At 38.7% G+C, this 21,545-nt stretch overlaps 1 protein-coding gene across 1 annotated transcript in view; it reads right to left on the bottom strand.

Moving 5' to 3' along the window:
* Positions 1-925: 925 nt before the first annotated feature.
* LOC101850877 (transient receptor potential cation channel trpm) overlaps positions 926-21,545 on the bottom strand; it is a gene marked incomplete in the record, with an annotated part of 71,917 nt that continues 51,297 nt past the window's right edge. The window contains 9 exon segments of the mRNA XM_035969048.1: positions 926-6,641; positions 8,010-8,190; positions 9,534-9,665; positions 13,526-13,561; positions 13,890-14,940; positions 15,370-15,521; positions 17,099-17,285; positions 18,359-18,491; positions 19,737-19,927. Coding sequence (XP_035824941.1) covers positions 6,601-6,641; positions 8,010-8,190; positions 9,534-9,665; positions 13,526-13,561; positions 13,890-14,940; positions 15,370-15,521; positions 17,099-17,285; positions 18,359-18,491; positions 19,737-19,927 — 2,104 coding nt within the window.

Below are 21,545 nucleotides of genomic sequence, written 5' to 3'. Positions count from 1 at the left end.
ATGATAAGAGCAGGAAAGGAGGTGAAAGGAAAAAATATTAGAAATGTAAAATTTTCCGTCGCTGTCAGGTTTTGAACCCGGGACCTATTGGATGAGAGGTAAACACTGTGCTTCTAGACCACGAGAGCCCCATCTCTCTTCCGACTTCTCAGTAATCTAATAACAATTTTTAATAAAAGGGTGTTGAGGTATCGTGTCCCCTTCATGGCTGGCTGGAATTCAGTGCTGTGTGTTGTTCAAGTTGAGGGAGTATGTCTGTACATGTTAGTACTAACACATAAACCACAAGGGCCCTGGCCACCTCAGCCCACAGGACTCTTGCACCACTGCTCCTCGCATAAAACTCATTGATTTACACTTCTCGCTGAAATGCTTATATTATGTCATAGAAAGTTTTACGGCACTAGCAATTCAAATAGGTCATGGAAGTGCTGAAGATCATAGATGTTACAAGAGAGTAAAAAACTTAAAAAAGAAGCAGGAGAGATAAGGACGATGGTTGTTTGACAGGGAAGAAGGAGCAAACCACACAGAGCACTCACCAACAACTACTAAATAAAGTGTGTGTTTGATGTGTTGAAGGGTAAGGTAGTGCACTCTGGTGTGATTAGCGGGCCTGTAGGATCCAACATGACACTATATACTGACCTCCATTAAAAAGTCTATTATTGGCAACAATTGCGGTCAATGAAAAACCATGGAAACAATATTGACAATATATTACTGACGGCAAAATATGAAACATCTCATGGAGCAGCCCCTAACCTAATCTAACTGTGCAGAGAGCTACAATAGTTGTACTGCAGTTGCACAACCTGTACCCACGCTTATAGGGTTTCTCATACTCATACTCACACAGAATTAAGAAAAACAACCTTAAATTAACATTATAAACAAGAGAATTAAATACCAGAAATTTCCCAAATTTGGTGACTTAAAAATCTTTATTTCATTGAAGTGGAGCATGACTAATTATTGTAAACATTCCTACACAGCAGGGCATGATGTTAACACTTTGAGGTACATGTACAATAAATGCAAATGAACGACAGCCAAAGAAATAACCCAAACCAAAATGTAAAGTAACTACAGTAACATAAATTTGTAGACAACTCAAATCCTTGAAAAGTACAGGCTATTAATGTATATGTGTATTAGAGAGAAATAAGGTCCACAATGTATGCTGAAACGAATAAAGTCTCATTCCAAATGACTGTAAAATATACATTTTGGGCTATCAATTAATATTCTTTACAATTTTCAAACTTTCATAGCGAAAACATGCTTGGAAGCTAAATGGATACTTTAGGGTCAAGGGCAGAAAGCCATGATCAGAGACAAAAAACCCATGTCTTAAAAATGACATCTGTTTCAGCAAAGTTTCTGCTTTCATATTAAATAAGAGAAAACTTTGATGTCTGAATCAGAATTTCAAACTGCAATATAGATAAGATGCAGTATAAAAGGGACAGGATAAGATAACTATTAAAGCTTGTATTTAGTACCACTATAGTTAGCATTATGTGACATGATCAAGTAAAGCTGTAACAGAATTAATAAAATCATGACATGCAGTTAGCTGCAAACAGCACTGGCAAGACCTGCTTTGCATAAAAACAAGGAAAGAGAACAAGGAGATTAAAATGCAGGTGCTCCCTTGCTGTTCATGGTCATTTGCACGTTATCAGTCTCAGGTTCGATTCTTGTCCCACAACAGGGTATCAGCCAACTGAAAAGAACATGCATATATCTAGGACAGAGAGAGACAAAGTCTGCACGTCACAGGACCAAAGATACAAACAATTGTAATTCCCAAAAGTCCACCAGAAAAGGAGTAGTGGGGGGCTCTCAAGTGTAGTTCGGCTCGATAGTTGTTGAGACAAATAAAACAACAATGGACACAGCTGAAGTAGGTGTCATAAACAAACCAATACACATACGTTGTGTTGCTAAGAAAAAATAAAAAGGGAACCAAAGCAGATGTCTGTGCTTATGAAGGGGGAAGAAAGAGAAACGTAGATACTTTGTCTCTCAGGGTATCAAGACAAAACATCTGAGAGGAAAAAAAACGCAACAGTTACAAAATGTTTTAAAGCTTATAATACGGGACAAAGGGAAAGTTAACAAAAGCAGAATATCACTCAGAAAGCCATGATAACATAAGTGTTACCCATTGAGTATATTGCGTATGCATGTGCTCAGGTAAACATTGCGTTTGAACATATTGAAAGTTCACATGGAGGACGACAGTGTGCACACATGCACTTTTAGGGGAGAGACAGTGAGATGACGACAGACAGATAAATGACGAAGATCACATGCTTGCTTGGGAAAAAGAGAAATACATTGACACAACAAAGGTCCACTAACTAGGTGCTGGGAAAAATTAAGAATCACAAATGAGAATATGGATAGTGAATTAATATGGTACTTTTAAATGATACTTGAATCCTGAATGTTGTCCCAATCTTAATTGTACCAATACCCATGGGATGAGACCATGGAAAACCAGACTATTTCATACTACCTGATCAACACGAGACAGCTGGAAAGAGATGTATAATACTGACTAAGATGTAAAAATTATTGTGAAAAAAGGTTCACATGTTAGAGTATGTTTACAGACGATTATGTCTCTGAAAAATAAACATCAGCACCACTACTTTGAAATGCGAAAAAAAAAAAAGAAAGAAAGGAAGTGCCCATTCGGGATACATTTAGCGTAGCACGAATAAGCAAACCACACCTCCCTTAACTGGGCTACTCGTTTCTTGTTGCTATAATTCAAGTAACTGAAGACTTTGCTTTCCCAGTTCTGCATCTTTCTCATTCAGTTCAGTTTTGTCTCTGCGCTCAACGATAGTATACCAGTGTATAAATTATAAACTTTAATCGATATTCTGGAAAACAGACTAAAGAAAGCTTGTGAATTTTTGTTAACTGGATAAATAATTTTAGATCTATATGTAGGCCTATGTGATTTGTTGGATGTATGTTGCATTTAGCATTCAGTGAGCCTAGATTCTTCTTGGTGACAGCGAAGCTATGAGGCTAAAAGATCTAGATTAAGACAGCAGATAGAGTTGAAATCTATCCGTTTTTTCTGTTCCAGTGTGAGGAATGTTTGGTTATGTGGGCCCAAATAAGGGGGTGGGTAGTGGGCAGTGATGATCAGGCTACAAATAGCCCCAATAAGCGGGGGAGGGGGGGGGTGTTGGCTAGCACACTAAGGCTACTTATAGCCTATACAAGCCTCTCCCCCCCCCCCTCTAAAAAAAAAGTCAAATACCAGGTACAAAGCAAGAAGTTTTGCTCCACAATCAGACAATAGTCACATAATCTCAAAGGGAATACCCTCTAAATGAACCTCTCTTACCCAGTAAGCGCAGGTGCAGCTGCGGCAGCACCATAAAATGGTAGATGTAGCTGTCATCCTACTGACTAGACTCGAGCATTGAATTGCAAGTTCAATAAAGCCACACACACACACATCAAACTACAGAGTATCAAGGACATAATAAGATACAGGGGATTCCTCTTAAACTGAAATCCGAGGGACTTTCTTCGGTTAGGCCAGTTTTCGGTTTATTATTTTCTTTCTGTTTACTGCTGTTTTCGGATCAGTTGTGTTTGGTTTAGGCATACAGCTCTTGTCTCACGAATTAATTCCTAAAACTTTGTTGATTGTGCTTCTTCTAGTCCTGATTGATAAGTAAACAATTCAAAGCATCCCTTCCTAGATTAAGTTCACAGTTTGATTAACACTATAATCATGAAAAGGACTGTTGTTGATTGTTGCACATACAGCTTTTAGAAAATCTTGACAGTCAGTACTGCATTGGCATAAGAAGTATATAGCAGCTTTAGTAGCACAACACAACCAGGGGATAACATACAAGTCTTTCAGGATCTTGTAGAATATCTGACTGTGTGGTTGATCTTGTGTCAACATTACCATAAGCCAAAGCAACAAATAAGTAATCTGTCCCACAGTCCATAATTGCCTTTCCGACCCCCCCCCCCCCCCCCCCCCGACTTGATTACCCATGAAAAGCCATCTTGAAATGTGGTCAGTCAGATTTTTCTGAACAAAGCCCTGATATACAAATTTCTCCCTGTCCTCTGACTCAGAGCACAGTTTGCAACCGTATGTAGTTAAATGTCATAACTCAATGAAACTTTATGTTTCCTTTCATGCATTTTCAATTTGCCACAAATGTTTCCAGACTTTCCATGACAAAAACATCTCTTGGGTTAATAAGATATTCCAGATGAAGAATGGATAACTTTTGAGTTAAGCAAAAAATGCAATAATTTTAAGAATGACGGGATACTCGTTGATGTTAAGGAAATCACAGACAACAAACAAGTTGCGTAAAAACAGAAGTATAGTGGTTTGTGAAACACGCTACAGATGGAGACTTTAAAGTAATGAGATATAACCCATCCATCTCAGAAAATCAGTCCCCTAATAAAAATAAAACTGGTTCACTTGCTTATTCTGGAAGTGGATTGAGTTTTAGAATTGATGCAGTTACAAAAATATCAAAATAAAAGTCAAATAATGACATTGCGGTACATTCCATTCAACTAAATTAGCTCTACTTTAAAGCGGATAAGAAAAGTAAGAAAGATGTGTATTTGTCTTTTAAACAATACGATTTCTCTGTCTTAAGGAGGAATGTAACATTATTCATTTAAGTTGTATATCCAAAAACAAAGTGACTTTAAGCTATGACAGGTATGTAAGAAGGTGCACATTTAAAGCGCTAAAGAAGCCTGAAATAAAGGAACACCATTTTGACTGGGCCAAGCAAGATGTATGAAACATTTTTTTAAATGTGAGAAACATACAATTGTTTTACTATCAGAACAATGATATTCTGCTTGCTTGAAGGATTAAAATCAACACTCAGGAATGCATCTGTGTCCAACAGACAATTGTTACGGTGTGAGAATGTTCAATAAAAGTATATATATGCACAAACAAGATTAATCAAAGACTGCATGTTAAAGGTACTTTAAGATCTACATTTTAATGGGGTGGGGAAATATGATTAACATATGTATATCATATATGCATATGTGCACATTTTTTTTTTGTCAAGCGGAACAAAGAAAACAAAAACAACACATTCAATTTGAATGTGAAGATCAGGTTCTAAAACTGATTCCCATTCCACTGACTCAATTGAGTCAAAAGTTACAAAACTTTGACACACCGAAACAGTGTCCACTCAATTGCATAAGAGAAAAAACAAATGCTAATAATGTACAAAGCTTCCCTTCCCAAAATCTCCAGCTCTGATTAGAATACCGGGACATTCACTTTTGAAGATAACATGCGTACACAGTAATGTAAAGGGGAATAAATAAAGCACTCTCACCATGTCAGTACATTGCATACATATCTTATGATCACATCATTTTTAAACAATAAAATAACAAACACATTTCCTCCTACCAAGACTATAACTGCCTCTTTACATCCCATGACAATAATTTTAGCAGCTCTATAAACAGAGATATAGATACATTAACAATGAGAAGAAAGTAACAGTAAGTCATCATATAATCATAAGTGTTTCTGAAAGTTCTCAAACTTACAAAAACTAGAATCTAAAATAACCATTAAGAGAAAAAACGCGATTAAAGTAGTGAAGAAAAATAACACCAACTACATTTCCCTATATGCACCACAATATCACAGTTGTTCACGTGTTCTATCATCTATTTGTGGATATAACATGGGATATGTACTCATTATAATGTGCATCTGATTGATCTTTAAGACTTAAGCTTTGATAGTAATCCTAATCTTTACCACAAAGAACAAACAACAGGCCTCCAAGCCGTTTTAAGGCAAGGAATAAAAGTCATGCATATGCTAACACATTGGCTAGTGGTGCAGTTAGTTCATTTTACATAAAGGGTTTAAAAAGTTTTAAAACTATTGCAAGGATATTAAATCGAAAAAAACAAACAATTCTTATTGCAATGGTGGAACAGACTAGATCTTATTTTTGGGATGTATCCTCTTCCAAAGGAAGGGCTTCAGTCCAGTTTTCATATAGGCAGTTCAAAAAAAGAAATGCATATTTTTGCCCATAGTCTCTTTCCTCCTTTAACAGTGCTTGACTCATTTTTTAAATGGGAAAAACACCAGAAAGTGTTGAGTCTAAAATATAGGCGAGAGGAACAACCTCGTTTTTAATTCAATCTGTATGTTAGCACATAAAAAAATAAATCATTACAGTACAGGCTTTTGCGTTTCTTTTTTTCAACAGTATCCTCAAAACAAGCATCAAGGGGGAGTGACAGTGATGTCAATGTCAGCACCAGCAATGTCGGGGATATCCTCTACATCCTCCAGATCATCATCAACCTCCTCCTCCTCTTCTTCTTCTTCGTCTTTACCCACATCAGGGTCAGGTAGAACTGGTGAGCTGGGACCTCCACAATTCCACCCAGAGCTGCCCTGTCTGACAAGTTCAAAGTTGATGTCCAGCTGGTGAGGCCCTTGTGCGTCGTCTGCATCCTCCATTTCGTAGATCGGGGCCACAGGTAAGGTCACCGAGTGCCGTCGATGAGCCCCATCATTCAGCACGGGAACTTGGAGAGAGACTGACTGTCGCCTGATGCTGTCCATGGGAAAATGATCATTGTAAAATGGATTAACTTGAAAACATTTTAGGTATAACTTACAGGGAAGAAAACTAAAGACATAAGAGATGAGCATGAAACAAGATGAAATGTGTAAAAGAATGATATAAATTTTTGACAGGACGCTAAATCAGATTTCTAATGCAAATAGATACAACATGACTAAAACTCTTGAAACAATTCTTAACAAGGTGAAATGTGATGGAAACTAGAAGTGAGTACCATACTTTACCCTGGGGAAAAACATGCAACAAGAAGGGAGGGTAGGGGGGGGGGGAGTGATGGATAGAAAGTAGAGTATATTTCAGGGAATACAAGTATTTGCCTTATTGTTAACCACAGAAAGAAGTAACCAAGGGAAGATTAACTCACATGCTGCACTAAAATTTAAACATATCATGAGAGAAGATAACACTTGAGTCTAAATAACCCATTTGTGCTCCACATTTGTAAGCCACCTTTAGAATTGAAGCTTAATGCCTGATTAAACATATATCTTTTTTAATATAATTTTGAAAGCAGAAAGCATTCAGAAAATTGACTCACATGAAACAGTTAAAAGGGTGAGAAGATTTCAGGTTACACATGCATTCAAACTTTTCAAGTCCTGTGTGTTGATTAAGGTCATAACAAATTGTCTGTTTAACTTAAATCTGCTGGACTGCAGGGTTTTCTTTTTGTTTAGCCATGTTTTCAGTTTAGAGAGAAGAGAGATTACTCACACAGCAAAGAAAAAAAAAGGGGATTCTATTTTCCTTTGGCGTACTGCTGTTTTCGAATACACATGTTGGTTTAAGCAGACTGTACTGTATATGTGAGGCAGCTTGGTGAAATCAGGTGCTCGTCAAAATAATGAAATTGAAGAAACTGTCATTTTTCAGCAAGTTTGGCAATTTTTATTGAATTTTTATTTTTTGGCTTAATACAACTGTTGTTCAATTAAGAACACATTTCTAGGTGGGTTTTACTGAAAAACGTTGCTTAAAAGCACAAAAAATGTAAGTTTTCAGTTTTCACAGACTGTCAAGCTTTGGAAACAACCAAACTTTAACTGCCATTTTCTCGCTGATTCTACCTTTGAAACCAAGCAACCTCACCTTCTTTAATCTCAAATATTTCAACTTCCATCCAAGATAGATGGGCATTTTTTTCACTGATAGCAAGACAACTGAACAAGCTGTAAGATGATACCAATATCTCCACAAGCTCAAAAATTGACGAATGCCTGATTCCAGCACGCCGTAACACATATTATATCATAATATCTATCCTCGTAAGACATTACTTCTAAATAACAACCTATCCAGAACTATCCGAAGTGTCTTCTGCAATCAAGAGCGTCTTACCCGTGTCCTGACTGGGCTGGGAGATGCGAATTCGCACGCGGTCTCGGAAAAGTAGTCGAGTTTGTTCCGTAGCCTCCTCTTCCAAGTCGCTGGAGTCCTGCCGCTGGCCGGGAGTCCCAGATCCGACCTCCTGATGAGAGGAGCCACTGGCCTCCATCTCCTGACCCTCTTCGCTGCTCTCCTGGGGAACAGACCAGAGCATTTCACATTGCTATCTGCATTAGCCAGATGCAGTGAGGGGAAGGAAAATTGGAATAATGAAGTCCATTCATAAGACAGGTTCTACCATTCTTTTCCGTATGTTATTGATGATTGGCAGGGTCATTTCATGTTCTTTTCCATGGAAAACATGTATCTGACGTGCATAAGATCATAAACATCAAATGGATGAAAATAACAGTAACCCCCCCACCACCAAAATAAAGACCAAAACATTTCTTTGATTTTCTTCAGAGCCTCAATGCACGTACATTTTGTTTTTCTGATTTTACTAATCCTGTCAAGTCTTTTTCAGGTAAACGGTCTAGATGATCTCTCTCCACATTATTGATAATGAAAACTGCTGGCACTAAGAGTAGTCTCCAAAATAGATAATGAGAGTATAAGATATTTTCAGAAATTGTACAAAATAACATTTATCCTGTTATTTAAGTCACTGAAAAGTCATGATGAGCGATAAAAGAAATGTCTGAGCTGGAATTACTGTCCAGATTGAAAGAGGACGTTATCTGTCTATGTCTGTGAAATTCAATGAGTGGTATCTTTGAAGTATAAGTTAGACTTAAGGGGATATGGCAGATGTAAATCTCAAACCAAACAAATTTGTTTATGAAAGAGAACCATTTTGCTAATAATCATATTATAGTCCTCGGAAAAGAATCAAGACTGATAGAAATAACAGAGGAGAACACAACACTGGTTATGGCCATAAAGTGGTCAGCTCCAGAATGACAGGAGAGGGAAAAAACTGCCTCATTCAGTAAGGTGGTAATGAAGTTTGAGAGCTGTTGATGGGAGCTTTTTTAGTATCTTGGGGTTAAGTTACATTTACACAGATTTGGCCTAACGATTACAATCCATGACCAGACATCCCCAACATCTCTATGGGATAACAATAATAAGAAATAGCACTTGTACAGTGCCTATCCCTGCTCGACAGCAAGCTCTATGCCCTTTACACCACAGTACTATTACCCCAGCAGACCATAGAACATTCAGAAACATTCTCAGCTTCTCGGGAAGCATACAGCACAAGCATCTTATTAAGAGCTCAAACACTAACAAACTGACAAGATCTTTCACTGTCTATAGCAGGGTACCCATTTCCACCAGGGTAAAGTGAGGAATATTTGTGTAAAGTGCCTTTCGCAAGGACAAAATGTCAGGCCCCTGTCGAAATTAGAACCCACAAACTAACGGTTGCAAGTTAGAGAGCTAACCACAAGGCTACCAACGCTGTGAGGTGAGCTCAACCCCATCAACAAACAAGACCCCACGGATCCACCAGCAGTACAGTGTCCTCACCTGGCCCGCTGCCACTGCTATGTCTTCTGCTTCTGCTATCTCCGACTCCTCCGACTCGTCCAGTTTCTTGTCTTCTGCTGCCAGCTCGGCCACCACCACCCTCGCAATGTCGCTGATGCTGCCGCTTTCGTCCTGAAAATACGACATCGTGAATTAGGGCCTCTCATCAAGGTGAGCATGGTGGAACACAGGACTGAGAAAAAAAATGAATTAAGAACTTAAAAGATCATAAGCAGGAATTTAACAGAATTGTATCTGACGATGTGTAAAATCAAAACAAAAAAAAAGCTTCCCTTGTCCCTCCCTCTCTGGGCTTCTCTTTCATAGAAAAAATAAACACTTCAGTACATACCGGTATTCAAGATAGGACACACACACACACACACATCAATTAACCCCATGGCCCAAACACATACATAATGACTACTTGACACAACTCTTTTGGATAGTTACAGTGCAAAGCAGAATGCAGAAGTCATTTTGACATGGAAACAAAAATATTTTTTGTTGCTGCATGAGGAAACATACCAACATTATTGATCGTTTTTTAAAAATAGTAGAGGGTTTTACGCCGCTCGCAACTGCATAAGGTCATATGAGCTCCAAGGGGTAGGTGTCAACAGAGAAGTCTTTACAGGGCATCAGACTTAGACTGCTCACCTCTCTAGCTTCAACAGCACAAGGTCTGCTTCGACTATCAAGGCACCCCGAAATAGCAGGTCACAAGGGAGTGACAAACATACAAAAAAAGTAGAGGAAAATGACAATAGTAAGGAGGAGGATCCGGAAAGAAAAAGCAGCAGTTCCCTGTTGTAGATCAGGCACAGTAATGAGTGTGACATGAGTCAGCATATTTACAATTCTACTATGCTTGAACGAGATATGTCCCCCCTTTGGGAATAGCCTAAAGACACTTCAGTCAGTGGCACTGCCTCGGGGGGTATTGATGTTTTTGATCCACAGCACAGACCTAAAAGACAACAAAGCTACACTCACCACTCCTCCCTCCGAGACCTAACATTGACAACACATTCTATGGAACATTACAGCAACTGCGGTTAACCTGCATCTATTACTACATGTCATTGGACAGAAGGGTGAGTGCCCAGCTGTTGCTTAATCAATAACAACATCGACCTTGTTAAAATAACCTCATGTCTGTCAAAAGAGGGCAGAGGTAACCCTTAAGAAAAGGGCAGGCAATTTTTTATTTAAAATGTTCTCTTGCAGACGTGCTAGAAAAGGACAGCTTAAACTCCCCCCCCCCTTTCAACAATCAAGGAACAAGGCCTATGAAAACAGTATATCCTCTTTGGGGCATGCATAAAAAATATTCATGAAATGAATCAGAAGTCAAATAAGTTCTGCCTGATTGAGAATGATGTCAGGAGAAGCTCATTCATGTACATGCATGTGATCATTTGTGTATGTGTGTGAATATGTGTCGGTGTGTTTGCATATGAAGCGAAAGTGAGTGTGCATGTGCAGTTGTAGGCCCACCAGTGTGAGCCCACCTGCACAGGTATATGGGTCGAAGGCCTACAAGTGTAGGGAATGGAACCAAGAAAAATAAATGAATTCTAATCTGGAATCCCAAATTTCAAGCAAATAATATTAAATTTTCAAAAAGTCATGCATTTTGAACTAAAACAGAAATTGAAGTCCTGAATTTGAAACAAAAAAATAGATTTTGAGCATATGTAAAAGGAAAAAGCTTCAGTTACTAAGCATGGATGACAAACTAAGACCAATTGAAGTCAACATTACAAAGAAAAAAAACTTAAGGCAGTTGTAAAGAAAACTGTCAGCTTCGACGACATGCATTGAGCCTTCAAGCGCTTCAGATCCAAAGGGAGCAGAAGGAAAAAAAAAGATGGTTGTGCTGAGGAAAATCAAAAATGTATCCCCCCAAAAAAAAAGCAAACCAAAAAAAGGAAAAAAAAGGGGAAGAGACCTCTTTAAATAAAAACTTAAATTTTGTCAAGGGCACTAAAAAAATGTGTCTACATATGTCTAAAGGAAAATCAAGGGATAAGTGTATTGACCAAGCTTTGCCTGTCTATATTACATTATTAAAGGCAAAAGAACGTTGAAAGAAAAGGTTCAGGTATTAAACAAAACAACAAACAAATAGTCCTGTACATATTAGGGCTCTGTTTTCAACAGCCTGAGATAACAAAACCTTTAAAAATCAACAGAAAGAAGCATCGTCCAACTTGAAACCAGGGAAAACCATATGATCAGAGGATAAAGGGAAAACAACAAATTTCCATCTCTTCAGGTGCCAAGAACAGGAGGGTACAAAAGGATTGTTGCTAGAGCATGTGTACATATTTACTGCAAGGGAAAAAGAACAAAAATGAAGAGGCTAAAAATTAGATCAATGAACCGTCATCCCATGAATAAATCCCCTTACAACAAACCTTAAAGTAGATCTTAGCCAATCTTTCATCCTGTTGAAAAGATATATTTCTTAAATAAAAGTTATGCTTGTAGTCACCGCTTTTCCCTCAGTCACAGCTTTAAAGTACGTAATGATCCTTTGAGACTGTTTCATGCAAGGTAACTACTTTCTCCTTCTATCCATCAGCAAACAACCCTCAACCATAAGCATGAGCCTCATGCTTTTTGGGACATTAGGACAGGGGCCTACTTACATAGTGAGAATACTGAAAGGATGGTTAGTCTTTGTAAGTAAGGCCATGTAGGTATTTGCATCTACATTTTATCATGTACAACAAGTTAAGAAGATATCACAATATATGTAAACAATGAAATATTGCTGCAAACATTTTGGTGTTAAATGTGTTAATGGTCTCAATTTATATCACTGATCAAATAAATAGGCAACAACATGAAATGAATGACAAAAATACAAATTTTCCATAATAAATGAGATACAACATTTTCTATCAACCATCTCTCCTTTGTGTTGTTTCTGGAATAATTACCAGCTTCCACCAGTTAATATATTTTCGCAGTTATCACATTTCAGCTGTTTCATGCTCACAGACAACTATGACCAAACCCTGGGGACTTTGCCAGTGCAACGTTTACAAATGGGAGCTTAGATTTTCACATGACTGAAGTAAACACCTACCCAACAGCATCAACCACTCTGGCTGGAGGTGAGAAAACATTATAAACAAATAAATGTAGGAAATATCCCTTTGAAAAATATCAGATGTGCAAGAATCATGCAAAACAAGATAAAAAACCCACAAATTTCCCATACAAATGAAAGCTGTTTGGCTATTTTTCTTCGTAGAGTTTCATCTGTCAGTAATGACATTTCATAAAAGGGATGAAATCTTTTCTATGCTGCAGGCAAAGAAACATAACGTTGCACATTGGGCTTAATTGGGCATAAATCTGCAACGGGATGAAAAGAAATACCCAAGTTCATATAAAAAAAACCCAAAACAAAAATAACACCCCCCCCTAAATAATCTTGTGGTTTGTTTGTTTGTGAAGAAAAAATAGAATCTTTGAAATAAAAGGCTAAAAATGTATTTTATCACAAAAAACAAATTATAAGTAATGTTCTCAGAATTTGATTCATTGTACCTGATAACTGTATTTCATGAGTATTCTCATTAAACATGATTGTCAGCACAGTTTGACACTTTCGGTGGGAATGCATTGACACTATCCAAGTACAACTGAATGCTTTTCTTGATTTCCCGACTTTTGTGATCTGTAAGATCCCAAGTTCCTTTATCATAATTTCTGCCAACACCAACTGTCTTATTGATTGCATGAAAACACAGACATTTCCAAGGGCTTCATTCAAAAGTAGATTGTTGTGCACTAAAATGATACAATTGAGCAGGTGAGCTGAGTGTCAAAGAAAGGAAAAAGAAGCGTGTATCAAATGAACATGAAAAACTTGTTCAAAATATTGATGTAGATTGATCAGCAGTTGAGTGACTGAAAAAGTTCAGCTGTTAGTTTAAAGCTTGCAACAGTATCAAATTGATGGTCTATTTTACCTTCGTTAGATACTGAGCCCATTCTCTTGCATTCTTCTGGATGAGAGAATGATGGAAAAGAAAGAAAGTAAAACCAGAAGAAATGCACATTATGTAGCTTTGTCAAAGTCTAAGCTTCGGCTTGCATGCTATGACTTTATTCTTAATTTAAAATCTACCAAAATGCAATTGTTCTAGATCTAGATACAAATCCATGAGTGGTTTTGAATTTGATGAGCAGCATAGTGTGCACACTCAAAAGAAAACTGAATAGCATAACAACTTATGAAATAAACACACATATTTTACACCATGTTTTAGGAAGAAGCCACAAAAAAACACAGAAACGAGAGGCATGAAGAAGTAGAACGTGAAGTAAATGTACCTGTGAGATTTGTCGTAGCCGGTGCCTGATAAGGTACTCCATGCGCTGGTGCTCTGTCTCCTCCGCCTGCTTCAGGGCCTGCTGCTTGTTGTCTGCTGCCGATCGTTCCTTCAGCTTGGCCTCCACCTCGTGGTACCCCTCGGCCACCGAGAACATGATGGCGGAGGAGGAAGTCGGTGACCGGGGTGGGGAGCAATCCTCGATACACGAAGTATCAATGGTGTCAGTAATGCTGGTGTACTCTCCAATCAACGGGTTCAGCATGGAAGACAGGTCTCTAGCTGCCGACTGTGGGATCAGATCCGCGTCGTTTGCTGTGAAGCAAGCCGATGACTGAGGCATGGAGATGGGTGTGTAGGTGGAGGTGGCGATCGATCCAGGCATGACCAGAGGCTGCCCAGAGAAAGCCAGCTTGCCTCCTGCCCTTGGTGTTTTGCCTGATGATGATGTTGATGATAATGGTGCTGCTACTATGGGTGGGTCGCTGGGTATACTGATTTGGAGGACAGGCGGGAGTGGTTTTGGGTTTGCTTCTGCTTCCTCGGGGGGTGTCCCTCCATCACTAATTCCAGCATCTGCTCCCTCTGTGTGGCTGGCCGGATCACGCTTCTGTGATACTGTGTGGGTGCCTGTGTCGAGGCGAGCTGTCACATTGATGGAGGGCTGCTGTGGTGTATTCCCCACATCGCGGTCATCGATGGAATGGACAATAGGCTCCACAAAGCGGACCGACTGCGAGGCAAAGTTGCGGATCTTCTGCTTATGAGACAACTCTTCTGAGCTTTCTGGTCTGTTGGCTGAGCCTGAATCTTCATCTACTGATGCTACCGACCGTCTCTTCACGTCTGTGGTGAGAGTGTTGCTGCTGTTGTTGATGTCTGATGCACCAATAGAGAACCGTACATCGTCTGCTGGATTGAGAGAGGCTATGGAGACACCAGATGAGCCCTGGGCACCGCTCTGGGACTGACCTTCCCCAACAAACTGGTCACTCTCCTCTATGGGGAACTCAGACCCACTAAGTTGCCTGCGTCGTGCATAGTTTGTAAATCTGCAGGAGGGAAAAACAGAAAAAGGTGACAAAAAGAACATATGTACCATAAGACTTATTTGAAAAAAGAAAAAAGGAACTCCCTTTAATTACTGCATCCCTTTGCTAAACACTATTCAAAGCATTTGGCTAAATACTACAGGCATTCTGATAATTTTTTGTTTTTTCAACTTTTCAACTGTCAGCTGAAATGATACATAATACATGTACATAATATAAATACAGTGTTTTCTGTTTAAGACCCAGGTCATCAGGAGACCTAGATCCGAAAGTGGATTTCAAGGGGCACCACTCCGCTCTTACTTGTTGGCCTCCTTTGTTTCTTCTACGATAAAATATCAGTATGTAAGCAATACTAACACCCACGGTGATGATTAATATTGATTTTTACACACAAAAAACAGTGCAGATATAGGAACAAACACTTACTTAGACAGCTGATCTGTTTGAATCCTATTCTTGGAGTGGACCAGCATCGGGGAAGGCTGGTTGCGGTCGCCAGGTTCACTGCTGGAGACGCTCAGTGTGCGAGGGTGACCTTCCATGTTGCTGTACGGAGGAGGGTTGAACTGTTGTGCATCCTAGGGATACACACAAGATGGGTTGGTTATGCACAGAGGTTGAAGAAAGAATGTGTTATCCTTAACTGATTCCGTCCATTCGGCCGCTGACAGCGGCTCTGAGTTTTTCCGCTGCCTCCATTCGGCCGCTGTGAGCGGCTCAACGAAATCCGAAACAAAGGTGCACTTTTTAACAAAGTTCCTACTTTTTAAGTTGTCGAAAGGAAGTAGAACTTGTAAACAAACCTGACCTCAATCTCTGAGCGCCAATATCGATCAAAACTCCGCGAAATTCTTGCAAAAATCGTTGTTTTGTTGTTGCGATGTAGGTTAGATCTAAGGGTAAACAACACGGAGCCTGGTATAATAAAAAGGCTCTTCAAAGAAAGATATTCAACTAAATTTGTGAAATTCTTGCATAAATGTATGCTAGGGTGATATCGCTACAATGTTGTGTTGATTTCTATGGATTATAAGGACTTGTAGAGCTGAGAAAATGCAGTAAGTCGAAATTTTCAAAGAGCTGTTGCGCAATTTTTTTCTCTCGTTTTTGTCAGAAGGAAAATGCAATACAAACAGATTATAGGTCATTGTTATTGATATAAACACATCCCTCTATTTATTCCCATCAGTTTGGTATATGACAATACATATTAGAGTAACTTAGAGCTTCACAGTAATGCATTAAATAGATGCACCCCAGGTCTAAAACTGAACAGGGAAAAATAATTCTGTCCAGAGCCTGAAAAAATCATGGACGGAATCAGTTAAGTTTTAGTTTTTTTGTTTTGGTAAAAGACAAGCTCAATGACACAATAACTGTTATTTAGCGTTAGGAAAAAGAAAGACAGACAGACAGAAACAGCAGAGGGATAGTAAAAAAGTACAACTTATAAATGGCCCCCTCTAACCACCCTATAGATCATTAAGTCAGAATGTTCAAAATCACAAATTCAAGACACAACCCAGTGGTCAGCATAATTTAGTTTTTAGAAAGATACAAAGAATGATCTTACTTGTGACAGACATATTGAAATCCAAACCTTCCAGTTGAGAAATATGGTATCAGGCAGTGATGCAGTGTGAATTTTGAGTAAAATTGCAGTCCTGCTGATAATCATATTTTGTGTCAACAGAAATAAAAACCTTGAATTACTTGTTTCAAAAGCAATAGGAATAGAAATGCAAAAGTCATTACAAAACAATAGTCATAATATGTCACAGAGACTTTATGAAGGCCATAGACTTACAATATAAAATGTAAAATAAAACCAAAGTCCTTACATCAATTCTGCCGTTATTGCCCTGTTGGAATGATCAAAAATGAATTCATGTCTTTTGGGAAAGCTCAAAATAATAATATCTGATTGGTCAAAACAAACTCTTCGACTATCCTGTAATACCCAGTGTAAGAAAACTAAATCAGTGTACAAAGTCTTTACATCGCATTTTGAATTCATGACAGAGAAAGTAAAAATATTAGTGATGTATAAGACTACGACAATATAAAGTGAAAATTCTAGAATTGCTGGGTTGATTGTATTATGAAAGAATGGCCTATGGCCTGGTCTTCCTGAACACCATTCTAGTCCACTGACCTCTAGAGACTCCTGACTACCCATATCGTCATTTCTTGTGGCCCTGGTCAAAAGCCTGACAGCATGCACCAAACTGTCAGCCACCTCGTCTATACGACTCATGCGGTGGTCAAGTGTGGCCAGGGTTAGCCGGAGGTGGTTCTCCTTCACATTCATGTCGTCCAGACGTAGTGACATGTTCTCCACTCTGAGAGGTTGAAAACACACATCAAAATAATACATTTTAATATTAAATGGGCACATTGGTCTGGCAGTAAAGCATTGGAAAACAACTGAAGAGTTTTGATTTCAATTCGTAGCTAGGCTGGGGCAGATGTTGTCTCCCTATTAGACTGAAATATCAAATTGGAATAAAGTGGCACGCCAAGCGAGTTCACATAACGTCATTGAAGGCTTCCATGTGGGAGAGGACAAAACCATACAGAAAAGTTTTAACTGTCAATGTACATCATTTTTCAAAACGGTTTACATCACTGTCAAAATAGCAGTTACAGTAATAGTCAGTTATGGATACATTTTGTGTGTGCCAGCTACAGAAACATCTGAATTGGAAAAATCCCTTTGCTCAAATGGGACACATGAGAACATTTCAAACTGAAGTTCTTCATGTGTTACATTGCCAGACACATACATACTATTTGTCATTGGACTCTTTGTCGTTCACCCATTGCCACTGACATATTTCAATTTTCGTGTCTTCTCTATCTACCACCAAGAAAATATTGGCAGCTGCAAAGGCCATGCATATAAACAAAGTGAAATGGTAGTAAGAGGGCTAAGAAGAGGAGAGAGTTGGTCAAAGCAAAGCTTCAGAAACAAAATGATTAATTTTATTGTGAAAAAGATCAATACTTTAATATAATTAATAGTAATTCCTCTTTTGACTAATAAAATAATACAACAAATCATCACTTCACTGAATTAAGTCTTTCTGAAAAAAAAAAGGGATTTTGTTTCAACAAGAGTCGCATACCGTTAACTTTTAAGTTATGAACAATGTGAAAACGTATCAGTCCATAGAAATATTACTCACAAAATTGTGAGATAAAGAAGATTACACAGCAAATGACAAATGCACAGACTGTCATTGTAGCTGAAAAATGATTGACTCATTATCTTACCAACTACATGGAGGTAGCAAAACTGACAAGTAGTAACTATGACAGAAGACATGTACATCATAATGAACCTCTACAAGGCAAGAGACAAATGAGGGACTTATTAAAAAAGAATCTTATCACTACATCAAAGAGGACTTGCCTTTCATTGATGATCTTCACGCGTTCATCGGAGGAGTTGTGGAACTTGAGATCTTTCTCGCGATAAAGATCTTCCATGCACTCCTCTTCAAAGTCGTGAAGTTTCTCAGTGTCCTCATGGGACAAGAACAACTCTGTAGAGATGAAATTGTCATGGTTTTTGTTTGTTTGTTCAAGTTTTTGATGATCAGGCCATATCATCCGTCTACATCAAAGAGGAATACCTTCCCAGAGGGAATTATGTCAACTGAGAACCTGGAGACCTCTTGAAGAAAACAGACAAAATAGAGACAAATGTAACTGTAATAAATTTGGCTTCTACTTTGCTTTTACAGAATGTAACAACAATACTATGTGCTGGTTTGTTTTAGTAAGTGTTTTACGGCACTTGCAAAACAATAAGGTCATATAAGTGCCAAAGATTAGAGGTGTTACAAGAGAGTAGCAAACACAAAATAGAAGGAGGGGAGGATAAGGACGATAAAAGTTTGATATGAAAGATGGAGCAAACCACACCAGAGCACCCGCCAACTACTCACAATGTTATGTGCGAACAGGAAAGCAGTAGAGAATAATACAACAGCATCAATGTGAGCGCGTTTGTGTGTTAGTGAGAGTGCATGCCAGGAAGAGTGTGCATCTGTGTGTGAATGAGAGAATTTGTGCATGTGTATATTTGGCCACCATGTGTGTGCATGTGTCATTTCAAGAGTGTGTGATTGTCAGTGCAGCAGTCTCCTGTTTTTTTTACTGTACAGTGTCACAAAGATGGTGAACAAATCTACAGAGGGAATTGTCATAAGTGTATTTTGGAGAGAGGAGGAGAGAGGAGGAAAGAAAGAGAGAAGAGAGAGGGAGAGTGAAGGATGAAGAGAGAGAGAGAGAGAGAGGGAGAGTGAAGGATGAAGAGAGAGAGAGAGAGAGAGAGAGAGAAAAGAGATAGAGAGGGAAAGATGGAGAGAGAGAGAAAGAGAGAGGGGGGAGGGAAGGAGAGAGAGAGGGAGAGAGAGAGAAAGAGAGAGAGAAATAGAGAGAGATGTGTTTAATGTTCCATATGGAATCATTTTCAAGTTCATCTGGTGGAGACTTTCCATTCCATTCAACCAAGAACAAAAACTCTTGAAAAACCCTCGTCTTTAAACACACTTCCAGACAATACAACACAGAAACAATATGTTCCCATCAATAAGATTTACTTCCTAATGACAAAACATTTGTAACCAACTGAATTCGAGTTACACTCTAAAGCCTCATGCTCTGCGAATATGAGACAAAGTAAAACATTTCATACCCCCCCCACCCCAAACAAACTGTGAGAAACTATTAAAAAGCAAACAGAGATAAAAATAGTATAATAAAATGAAGAGTCGTCAACATACTCAATCCATTGTCATAGAAGTCTCGCTTTCCTTTGCATCTTCTTTTGATGTACTTGAAAGCCAGGTAGATGTGGGTGATCAAGATGAAGGGAGGGGGCAGGATGGGTCGCACCTCATATTGCAGTATGAGCCCATATCGCTGGAACATCCAAATTTCCTTAGAGTTGGCGTTGTTCCGGATGAAAGTAGCACTGTGAAAAGAAAATAAAAAAATGCTTAAAAAGCAGAGCCTAAAGCAAGTATAATTTTCCTCGGACTGATGATAAAAATAAGAAAAAAAGAGGAGGGAGTCTGAATACGTCTCACAAGTGATTAAAAAAATAATGACGAACATCTTAAAGCAGTCAACTTATGTGCAATACTACAAAGACTCCCAATACTTTCACTGTTTTCATCTGTTGAGCTACAGACTGTGTAACTACAATAATAATTCATTTGCCAATGTTTCATGATAATCAATGTACCTGCAGAGGAAAGATTTCTTAAGCCAAATAGAAAGAAAAATTAAAGGTTAAGATGACTTGCCGCTCTGCCAAGAAAAACTCGCCACATTCTGAGCATTTAGAAGGTCCACTTTCACTTGTGGATATACACAGCTTGCGGACTTCTCTCCCGGCTTCAACATTACAATAGTAAAAAACCAAAAGGACTCACTTGAACCTGGCGATGAGTAGGTTGACCATGAGGATGTTGGCCACCAGCAGGAAGACAAACATGAGGAAGGGCGCCAGCCAGGCAGCGTAGATCTTACAGATCCCTAGGGAGTCATTGTTCTCAGGGTCATCACACGCTGGAGACACAAGGCACAGAGTTCAGGAAAGTCAGTCGCAGAGATGAGTCCACGCATATTTGTTTTTTTCGTTTAGTTTTAGTAGGATTTTTCATATTCTTTTTGGGTAGTAGTTTAGTTTTAGTTAGAGTTTTATGGCACTTGCAACACAATTTGGTCCTACAAGTTTTGAAGATTAGAGGTGTCACTGGAGAGTAACACACAATTAAAAGACGGAGGAGAGATAAGGCTCACATATCACACACACACACACACATTTACACACACACACACACACACACACACATTTACACACACGTTTACTTAGTTTAGTTTAGTTTTAATAGTCAAGTTTTAGTAGTTTTAGTCGTGTTTTAGGGCACTTGCAACACAAATAGGTCATACAAGTGCCATGAATTAGATGTGTTACAGGAGAGTAATATACAGTTAAAAGGAAGAGAAACAAGGATGATCGATGTTTGATAGGAAAGAAGGAGAAAACCACATCAGAGCACCTGCCAACCATCCACGTGCATATTTTGGGCTAACTATTAACCACTATCGGGCGGTGAGTGAAATAAGTTTAGAAGAAAACAAGTCAAGCAAAATCGAAAGCTCTATTAGACTTTATGTATGTGAGGGTTTGTTGGTGGGAAAGACCCTTTTAGTCAAGCTTACCTAAATGGCACTTGTTGTGGCAACCAGGAATTACAAGTGAGTGTGTGTGTGTGTGTGTGTGTGTGTATGTGCGTGTGTATGTGTGTGTGTGTGTGTATGTGTGTGTGTATGTGTGTGTGTATGTGTGAGTGTGTGTGTGTGTGTGTATGTATGTGCGTGTGTATGTGTGTTTGAATGAGCGTATATTTTTGTGTACTTGCATATTTATCCAACATGTGTATACATGTGTCCTTTAAAGAGTGTTCAAGTATCATTGCAGGTAACAGTCTCCTGCTTTGATATTTACGTAGAATGCCACAAAGATGTTGATCAGTGCTATATATAGAGGGCATGTGCGTATTTGAGAGAGAGAGAGAGAGAGA

This window comes from Aplysia californica, unplaced genomic scaffold (assembly GCF_000002075.1).
Source record: "Aplysia californica isolate F4 #8 unplaced genomic scaffold, AplCal3.0 scaffold00110, whole genome shotgun sequence".
In the NCBI taxonomy this organism is placed as follows: Eukaryota; Metazoa; Mollusca; class Gastropoda; order Aplysiida; family Aplysiidae; genus Aplysia; species Aplysia californica.
This window is presented reverse-complemented; position numbering and strand designations above follow the sequence as displayed.